We start from the raw sequence: 10,549 nt of genomic DNA on the forward strand, positions 1-10,549 counted from the left end.
TAGAAAACAAATATTAAAAATGGATACCCGCTACCCGCAGATACGAGTATCATAGTATCCGTACCCGTGGATACCCGTACCCTCTAAACTTTAATTCACAAAACTACCCTTATATATATATATATATATATATATATATATATATATATATATATATATATTAGTAAAAAATATTCTTACCTAATTTTTTCTCAGGAATCAATCAGAGAGAGTGAACTTGTTGATTAAAACATTAATTAAAGAAATTTTCATTGTGTTGAACGTTATTTTATATTTATATTTTTATGATTATTTAAATTTGTATGAACTTGAGTTTGTTTGAACTTTATTTAAAATTTATGACAGTGATGTATTTTATTTTATTTTATTTTAATTTATGATTAAAAATTTATTTTTTAAATAATATTGTAAATACTTGCGGGTATCCGTGGATACCCGCAAATATGAAAAAAATAGACGGGTACCCGCATAACGGATACCCGACGAATATGGACACGGATACGGGACAAATATATATCCAAGCGGGTAGGATACGGTGGAATTACTACCCGTATCTTACCTGCCCCGTTGGCATCCCTAGTCTACCCTATATAATAACTAAAAATATAAAAAAACATCGCAAGTGTTTATGTAATTTCAAAAATATTGAAGAGATAATCAATGTATCAATGTAATTTATGTAACTTAAATACATTCTGTGGACTGAAATGCTTTGTTGTTTAAAAAAGTATAACTTATTAGCCACGCCATTAACTTCTTTTACTATAGAACATCATACACATGAAAGACATGATTTTTTATTAATAAAATATAAAGAATTTTGATTACTATAAAAGATATAAAAGAAAACTATCTTGTTATATAGAATAGAAAAAAAAAAAAAAATCCTTCGCATAATCAACCATGTTATCAACTTAAAATTGAAAATCTTTAATATGAAATGAATGTTTGGTTGGTCATTGAATGATTCATATAGAAACAGGCATGGATTTGAGACACACAGATTTCGTCACGATTTTTAACGTTTCATCTCTAAATCCTATCCAAACAAAACCATTAACGGATAGAAATGGAACCAATCCAAAACATATGTAAGTGATTGCTTAATAGGAATTAATTATATAGATTTAATTAATTGATGATTATCTAATAATCATTAATTATATAGTTATAATTTTATTATTTTTTTCTATTTTACCTTTTTTTTTCTTTGGGGCTAAAACAGAGGGAAGAAAACCACCTTGTCTGAACACTAGACAAGAGTAACAAGATCATAACAAGGAAACCATGGTCTGTAAAAATCATGGAATCCGGGACGTTGACGTGACAAAATTAATTTTTAGTCAAAATAAAAGGAAAAAAAAAAACTTTTTCTGGAAGAAGATTGAGCACACAGATATCACAAGAAAAGAGTGAGAAATTTTAATGTAATTTTATGAAAACAACTTTCTTTCTTTTTTTTTTGAAAAAAAAAAAAAAGGATAAGGGAACTTACAATTTACAGTAGCAATATGAATAGGGTTTGAAAGTTGAATCCTATAACCTGAAGTGAGAAGTGGGACTTGTCATGTACCATTTAATCAAAAAGCTATAATTATCACAACCCAAAATAATACAGGTCATTCACATTTGTTATTTTTATTTTACAAGTATAAAAAATTGTTTTTAATAAATAATTATTAAATGAATGTTTTGATATAAAATAATATTTTTCAAAGAGATTCACAATCAGAGACAAATTTATAATTAAACAGTTATCCAAAACTTTTACACAATAAATTTATATAATTTTATAAAATTATTATTTTAAAACAATATAACTTAAATTCATATTTATATTTCCAAAACTTTTTTTAGGGTTAACATACCTTATAATAAATTATAATAATATCCTAAAAATTTGCAAAATTATATAACTGGTAATGAAGAAATAATATATTAAAAGAGGAAAAAGAAAGAAAATTAGTATGTACAGGACAGTGCATTGGCATTGGCGAAGATCAATGAGTCCATCATAACCTATTTGTATTAATGGATGACATCATTTTGAATGGAAGTGGCAACTAAAGAAAAAACCATTCCTTCTCCTATGCCTATCTGTGCTACATACATCAACCTCAGAATAGAAAACTACAAATTACAAAACAAAGAGAAAAAACAGTTTTGTGTTTGGTTATGAAGTTTAGTATTGTGTCAACCCCAGCATTAGAACTCATGTGTCGTTGCTAACCCATTCTTTCACCTTGTTTGTAGAAACCTTTGTTTCTTCTGAAAGAAAGAACAAATTTACCCAGTTAGATTATAGTAATCATAGAATACAAAGCCAAAGGAAGATAACAAATATCATAATCAAGCGTACTAGATCTAAACAATAGAAGATGGTTGCTAAATTCTTAAATTGACTATGACACTAAAATTTTTTAATTCTTAAATTCAGTTGCTACTTTTCCCATAGGGTTGGAGGTACAGGTAAAGTAATACTATTTTGGTACCTACTGTTTCTTTGACAATAATGTTCCAACCACTTAAATTAATACTAATGACATCCCTGTTGCCCACAGAAACTAATTCCATTTTCGGAATTTCCAGAATAATTAATCCAGAAAGAGAAAGAACAATTATTAGCTGTAGACTATTCATCGTTTTAGATCTCTGATCAAACTTTATGTATTACCACTGTTTTCTGATATTAGGAGAAATTTAAAAGAATTACCCCATTAATTCAGAACCATCTAGGTGAGAAAAATCTGACTGTGTTAAGGTTGTTATGATCTCAAAATCTATACTGATAGAGGTAAAAACCATTAAGAAGGAACAATCCTACCTTTTCTCTGAAAGATTTGATGACTGCAAACAGCAACTTGTCCCCTGCTATTTGTCTCACTCTTTGTATAAGCTCATGTCGTGAAATCTTCTTCTCCTGCAACATGAAAAAAAATGAGAAAAACAAACACGAAACACACTCAAACACAGATTCAAGCAAGAAAAGCACTTACTCTTTTATCTCTGTAGAACTTGGAGATTAGAGCAATATCACGAGAAGCCAAAACCTTTGAAAGTGCAGAAATCAGAGTTGGGAATGGCATCCAAGGCGAAGTAGGTCTCGAAAGTTCTTCTTCACTCTTCTCAACCCCTGCAAACCAAACCACACCATCATCTTAAAAATTACCAAAAATAAAAACACACAAACATCAATGTTTTTGATTCAAAATGGAAACACACCTTTGAAAGAAGGAACCCTGAAGCTTACAACATATGCAGGCAAGACATGAGTGTTCATGCGATTACTCCAAATTATGTACTTGCTAGGAGCTGAAAAACTATCCACCCCGGAATCATACTTCTCGGAACTTGGATAACATTGTTCTGTGTCATCATCAACAAGCTCCGATCTCCCTAGAATAACGCGACACAGAAGTGCGTGCCTCACACCGTCTTTGCCAACTACACACTCTCTAACACTGCAAAAAGCAAAGTTTCATTCGAGATTCAGAATCAACATAATAATACATTGTTGTGAGTTGGTATGACAAAAATATTTTCAATCAGATCAAATTTTAAAAACTAACTATGATGAGAGATCAAAGTTTAAGATGATCTAAAATTAGTAATACACGATAAAATCTATTAACCACCATAAATTTCTCAACCTAAAACAAATTTACTCTGAATTCTATTACCAAATATTTTTATATCTCAAAAATTTGAACGTGAAGGAATTAAAAGACAAACATTTGGAGAGGAACGTCATCGGGGGAGAGAAGTAGCTGAGGACCATGGACGTGGGCAAACCCGTGAGAAACTATGTTGTTTACGTCATCTTCACCGCGAGTTCCGTACCAAGCGTACTTGACGTTGGCATTCCCTTCACGCAGTTCTGCCACCGCCCTAGCGTGAAGCTGAAACGACTGGAGGCGTGCCTGCAAAACGACGCCAGAACACGTGTTTCGGTGAACGGAAAGAACCTCCGTTTTGGGCCCAAGCAGACCCAGCCCACGAATAAAGCGTGTCTTGATAAGGTCATGAAGCACATCTCCTTGAAGAAGTCTGACGAAAGAAGCGTCTTCTGATGACCCCATTACCGTGCCGGAAACACTGCTCTCGCTATCTGAAAAAACCGAATCTTGATCATCATGTTGAGAGAGTGTAATTTGCTCCATAGACGAAGGTAGAAAAGAAGTAAGACTGAGTTTGAGGGAGTGATGAGGAAAAGTGTGAAGAGCCAGAGACATAGTATAGTATTTATAGGTTGGTGGTTTTATTGTGTTTTTTTGGTTTAGTTTAGGTTTGCGATGGGCGGTGCAAAGAGAGAGGAAAAGTGAGAGTGTTGGTTAAGGCTGGCGCTGCTTGTTTTGGAGAGAAACCTCCAGATTTAGAAACTGGAATAACATTTATGTTCTATCCACGTGTGCATCGGGTTTTGTGTGTTACTGAGGTTGTTTCAATTATAGTTGCTACAAGTGGTGCTGTAGTTTTTAACCCACTATTCATTTCAGACATTGTATTTATACATACTTTCACTAGCTTTTTTTTTTTTAATAATGCAATGGAACACACACCAGATAAATAAATGCAGGTTATCGAACAAACAACGTTATCGTGTGAATGTTTATAATTGTTTAATGTCAGATGCAAAAATTAAAATAAACATTTTCAGATTATGAAGATTCAAAATTTAATCTCAAGTTTATCTCAAATTTGAGAACTATTACTGTAAAAAATTCCACTTTATAGATGTTTCTTTAGACAGAAAACTAAAAATCAGTCCATTCACCTTAAGCTTTCTTTGATTACACGCAATAAGGATGAGGCTCTTTCTTCCATTGGAGTTCGACAGGGTAGAAAATTGTCAATGGATAAAATGTTCAGATCACACCATTTGAAGATAAAATATATATTTTAAATTATGTAATTCTGAAATACATTTTGAATGGTATTAAGTAATTCAAAATATATTTCTAAATTTGGAATAATTAATATGTTTCCAAATATGTCAGTTAACACGTATTTTTAAATTACCTATAATATATTTCTAATTTATGTCAGTCAAAATGTATTTTTAAATTCCTTAATCTGAAATAGATTTTTAAATCTAAAAGCATATGTTAAATTGTATAATTAAGAAAAAGTTTGCGATTTAAATTCTAAATTATATCATTTAAAATATGTTTATGAAATGTAAAGTCAATAATATATTTTTAAATTTTGAATTGTTATATTGAAATTATACATATTTTGAATATGTGTGTGTGAAAATTTATGGCTTTAATGAAAGAAAGAGTCTAAGTATGCGATTTTTTTTTCTGTGTATAGTTTGGGAGCAAACAAAACCACTTGTCATGAAGAGAAGTTTTCTATGATAAGGATCCGATTTTATGAATATGGTAATTGACGTCAAACGTGGGTTTGGTCTTATTTAAAAGGTTATGTTAAAATTAATTTTTTTATAATATTAATTATTTTAGTTTTTCTTATTTATAATACATTTCATTTCTTTGATCAACTTTTGAAGAACTAATTTGAAACTAACTATTTTCACACGAAGTTTACCATTATCGATTGAGGTTAGATTAATGAGACATAAGATGTTTGTTACAGAACTTAGAGCTGTCAAAATGGGTTGAAACCTGCGAGTCAACCCAACTCACCACAGGTTCGGACCGAGTTAGGTTGAAATTTTTTTACAAATTCAATACGAGTTGATTTTTGACCCGACTCATTTAGAACCCGGCTCACCCAGGTTGAACCGTGGTGAGCTGGGCAGATAAAAGGGTCACACAAGTATTTTTTTATTTTTTATTTTATTAAGTTGGGTTTTACATTTGAGTCATGTTAGGTTTTTTTATCCAACACATAAATAATTTGTATTTTTTTTATTATTTTGGTTTGTATTTGTATTGTATTAAAGTTTATTTAGATTTTAATTAGAATTACAATTTAGTTTTGAATGAAAAAAAATAAAAAAATTGTATTTTTTTTAATCAAGTGAACCCGTGAGCCAACCCGTTTAACTCGCCAACCCGTGGTGGGCCGGGCCGGGTTCAAATTTTTTTGACTGGCTAAAAAGTGAATCGGGTTGAGTTGACTCACTAAATTATCAACCCGTGGTGGATTGAGTCGAGTCGAGTCGGGTTACCCGTTTTGACAGCTCTAATAGAACTGTTTTCACTCAAATTAATTCATAAATTTATTCTAACTCTAAAACAAATAATAATTATGAGGGATGATTATGTATAGATTTAAAATCTTAAAAATGTTCAAATGAATGAATATTTATTTAGACAGTTGTAATATGAAAAATTTATGTTGATTTTAACAAATAACCGATTATTATATTTTAATATGAAGATAAGATTTACACATTAGTATTTTACGGATTGATTCTCAAATAATTTTTTAAATACTTAATTAACTTTGGAAAAACGTTGTTATATCAACTGTTTTCTTTCTCTATAAATGCTAGATCGAAAGATCATTTGATAAGACAAAAAGAGAATGTTAGCTATATTTGAAAAACCTTTATTTCTATAAAGTTATTTTAATAAGGAGTGTTTTCACATCATCATCTTTTATAGATTTCTACTTCAAAATAATCTTTTAAAGAGTTGTATCTTTAAAATAACACTATTGTTTTAGTTGTTAAAATAAGACTTAATTACTCGGATCATACTCATTTTGGTTCGAAAATTTCAAAATGGTACCTACTTTAAACTTTGTCTCAATTTAGTACTCAATTTTGATTATTGCATTAATGTAGTACCCTCCCTTAAGTCTTCGCAAACGCCGTTAACTACCTTGCCACGTGTCAACCTCTGGTTTTTTTTAAATTTTTAATTTTTTTTAAAATTTTTATAACTTTTTTTTAAATTGCCACGTGTCAAATCCTTGATGTGACATGTGGCATTGTCAGTGACACGTGGCAAGGTACCGCCACATGGCAAGGTACTTGCTAATCGTCATTGTCTTGATTTCAATTTAGTCCTCACATGTGTCTATTTGTTTCAATTTAGTACCCATATATGTTTATTTGTTTCAATTTAGTACTTGTTCTATTTGTTTGAATTTTGTTCAAATATATTTTTTTTAAAAAGAGGAATATTGTATCTCTTTTAAGACAAAATTTATTATTTATATAAATGTTATATTGATATTTGTTACTAAAAATTAGTTATAAAATTAAGTATTGAAATTTATATTAAAGTTAATGGTAAAAGTCATGAATAACATATTTATGTTTTGTTACAATGATATTTGTTATACTCATGAATAACACAGTTTTGGTAAATTTGTTATTCATGACTTTTACTATTAACTTTAATATAAATTTCAATACTTAATTTTATAAGTCACTTTTAATAATAAATATAAATATAACATTTATATAAATAATAAATTTGGTCTTAAGGGAGACATAATATTTCTCTATTTTGTAAAAAAATATTCAGACAAAATTGAAACAAATAGAGCGGATACTAAATTGAAACAAATAAACATGTATGGGTACTAAATTGAAACAAATAGACATATACGAGGACTAAGTTGAAATGAAGACAATGACACTTGGCAGGTACCTTGTCACGTGGCGATACATTGCCACGTGTCACTGACGATGCTATGTGTCACATCAAGGATTTGACACGTGACAATTTTAAAAAAAAAAATTAAAAATTAAAAAAAAATTAAAAAAATTTAAGAAAAATTAAAAAATTAAAAAAAACCAGAGGCTGACACGTGACAAGGTAGTTAATGGCGTTTGCAAAGACTTAACGGAGGGTACTACATTGATGCACATTACGAATTTGAATACTAAATTGAGACAAAGTTCAAAGTGGGTACCATTTTAAAATTTTCGAACCAAAATAGTATGATGCGAGTAATTAAGCCTTAAAGTAATGTTAAAGCTCAAGAAGTTGATTGAGTTGAACTTCCAAATAATTTAAAACCATTTTCCAAATGATTGAAGAATTGTCTTTAAATCAATGGATGCTTTAGAAAAATCAGTTTTAGATTAAGAAAATATTACTTTTAGTTTTATTTAATCTTTCCTAACCATGTAATATGAATTTAATTGTTGTAAGAGACGTTAGAGAGAAAATGACACCAAAAGTTATACCGAGTCACCCTAATAAAGAGTATTGTCAGTTGCTTAATCACTTCGATTAAACCAATCCACTAATTTTAAGTTTTTACTGGTACCTTACAAGAAAAACAAGAAGTATTATTATGAAAATAGGAAAAAAAAACATAAAAAGAGAAGGTTGAATTGTGCTTTAAAGCACTTTTTGCAATTATGGTCTGATAAGTGATATTTAGACAATAGTTTTATATGACAAGTAATAAATTAATGATTTTTGCATCTAATGAGATATAATTGGCGTAACTTTAGAGTTTCATAAATTTACTTGTGTACAGACACTAATAATTATATATTGTCTCTTAGAGGTTTCCTCTTTTGGTAACCCATTTTCTTGAGTTTTTTTTTTATAATTTTTAAGGGCTTTTATTGTCTCTTAAGTGTGGTCCTTAAATTGGATATACATGAAAAATGTTTGATCTTGGAAGATAGAGGATTTGAAGTTTTAGTGCTCTCAGTCAAACTTTTAGAAAAATGATTACCCCGCTTGTTTTTTTTCTTTAAGAAACTCAAACTTAGTTTATTTGATGCAAAATGTACGTCTCATTATCAAATGTAGTTTTGTGTTGGAAAAGTTTTTCATTTTCAAGAAGTATATAGTTAAATTTTTTTTAAGATTTAGAACATCCTTAGATGTGCTCTAGCACTTTATATGAGATTTCTTATGAGAGTGATCACTCTCATCTTCATCATCATCGGATGATAAGGGATTAACAATGAAGGAAGACTCAAAGATGGACTTCAAATTTACATATGTGTCTATGCTAACCATTTGGCAAGAGTTACTCTTCTCTATGTTTGATTCAGAGTTGGAGCTTGAGTCAGATTTATCCTTTATTATTTCGTTATATTTGCATTTTGAGGAGTTCCATGTCTCTTTGGTTTATCTAAGCATGCAATTTTTGTTAAATATCTATTTCTCACTGAGTCTAATCCTCCTCAAGGGTCATTATCTCTATGTTTCATTTGGTTATGATGCCCCATAACCTATATAGGGTGAATTAGATGTACACTTTCATTTGTTCATCTAGTAAGGATAATCTTCTTTCATGAATACTAGAGGCCTTGTAATAATACACATTATATCTTTATATTGGTTCGTCTTATCACACAAAGTACGTCCATTTTCAAATAGTCGATTAAGTTTCACTAAGAAGGCTAACATAATGAAGTACAATACAAGTATTCTTTGAGATCATAGCCACTCTTGACTAACTCCTTGAGTATTATTTGGACTCGTAGCCACTCTTGGTTGGCACTTTTTTACCAAGCCACTCCTAGCTCAATGAAGTATTCTTTTCCAAGCCACTTTTGGCTCAACCAAATATTCTTTCACAAGCTACTCTTGGCTTAACCAAACATTTGTTTTTTCGCAAGTCTTTCTTGGCTTAGGACAAGTTATCTTTCAGCTCGTAGTTGACCCTATTCAAGTACTCTTTTACAAAGCTATTTTTGGCTCAAGCAATTATTGTTCCACAACACGCTTTTGGTTTAAATGAGTGTTCTTTTAACAACAATTACTCTCGATTAATAATCGAATATTATTTATCAAACAACCACTTGTGGCTAATATGTAGAGAATTATTGTTTTTTTCTTATCTTTGATCACACTTTAACTTATTAGGTGAGGATCACCATTTGTTGGTGTATATAGGATTTAAGTATTATTCCTTCTAACTTGTTGATGGATACTAATAATGTTCGTTTTGATATATGATCATTATATAAAATGTAAAAAAAAAGTTGTGTAGTTTTTGGCATTTGAGCAACTTTAGTTCATTTTTAGCGTCTTCTTTAGACTCACAAGCATGATAATGATTAAGGCATTACTCCATGCAAAAAATAATGCTATTTCTTCATTTTCTCAACTTTCCAAAAGTTATATGTATTTATCTACCGTTTTAGTAGCATGCATTTACTTGATTCATCTTAAAGTGCATTGGCATATGAAGTTGACAATTCTTCAAGAGTTGACAATGTGTTGTTTAGAAATTTAGTGAAAAAAAACAAATTTAGCTATTTTCTCGAGAGATATTTTAATGTCTCTTATCCTTTGGCCAACGAATCTCTTTGACAGATGAAAGTGGTAGACATTAACTCCAATATAGCATAAACATTTATATGTTATTTGTGTAGTATGATGTTAGCTTACTCATATGTGTTTCATCATTTGAGAGCATTCACGCTTTATCATATATATATATATGTATCATCTGTCTGATGAAACACTTATATATTACTGGACTTGTTGTTCATTCCAAACATCTTTTTTTAAATGAAGCATGATGATGTTTTTACACTTAGCTATTTTCGGTACTTGACAAAATCATAAGGTATTGACTTTTTCCCTAACAATGACACATGACAATATCTTGATTCCTACAAGATATCTTACAACATCTTGTGAAATCTTAT

The 10,549-nt window shown here is 29.9% G+C and overlaps 1 protein-coding gene across 1 annotated transcript; it reads right to left on the reverse strand.

Moving 5' to 3' along the window:
• Nucleotides 1-1,923: 1,923 nt before the first annotated feature.
• On the reverse strand, nt 1,924-4,368 carry LOC114162800 (probable inactive poly [ADP-ribose] polymerase SRO2). The gene is made up of 5 exons (XM_028046775.1): nt 3,733-4,368; nt 3,223-3,461; nt 2,997-3,133; nt 2,825-2,920; nt 1,924-2,268 (listed from the first exon to the last, which is right to left on the reverse strand). The coding sequence occupies exons 1-5, from the start codon at nt 4,230-4,232 to the stop codon at nt 2,239-2,241; spliced, it is 1,002 nt and encodes a 333-aa protein (XP_027902576.1). The 5' UTR covers nt 4,233-4,368; the 3' UTR covers nt 1,924-2,238.
• Between the last annotated feature and the right edge of the window lie 6,181 nt (nt 4,369-10,549).

The sequence above is a fragment of the Vigna unguiculata genome, chromosome 9 (genome assembly GCF_004118075.2).
Source record: "Vigna unguiculata cultivar IT97K-499-35 chromosome 9, ASM411807v1, whole genome shotgun sequence".
Lineage (NCBI taxonomy): Eukaryota > Viridiplantae > Streptophyta > Magnoliopsida > Fabales > Fabaceae > Vigna > Vigna unguiculata.

What these genes read in the sequence shown, in the direction of transcription:
- LOC114162800 (XM_028046775.1), bottom strand. Translation starts at nt 4,232, where the DNA reads ATGTCTCTGGCTCTTCACACTTTTCCTCATCACTCCCTCAAACTCAGT. An exon ending in CAGGGTTCCTTCTTTCAAAG is followed by an intron (nt 3,134 to 3,222) that starts GTGTGTTTCCAT and finishes TTTGGTTTGCAG; the next exon opens with GGGTTGAGAAGAGTGAAGAA. An exon ending in AGTTCTACAGAGATAAAAGA is followed by an intron (nt 2,921 to 2,996) that starts GTAAGTGCTTTT and finishes TTCATGTTGCAG; the next exon opens with GAGAAGAAGATTTCACGACA.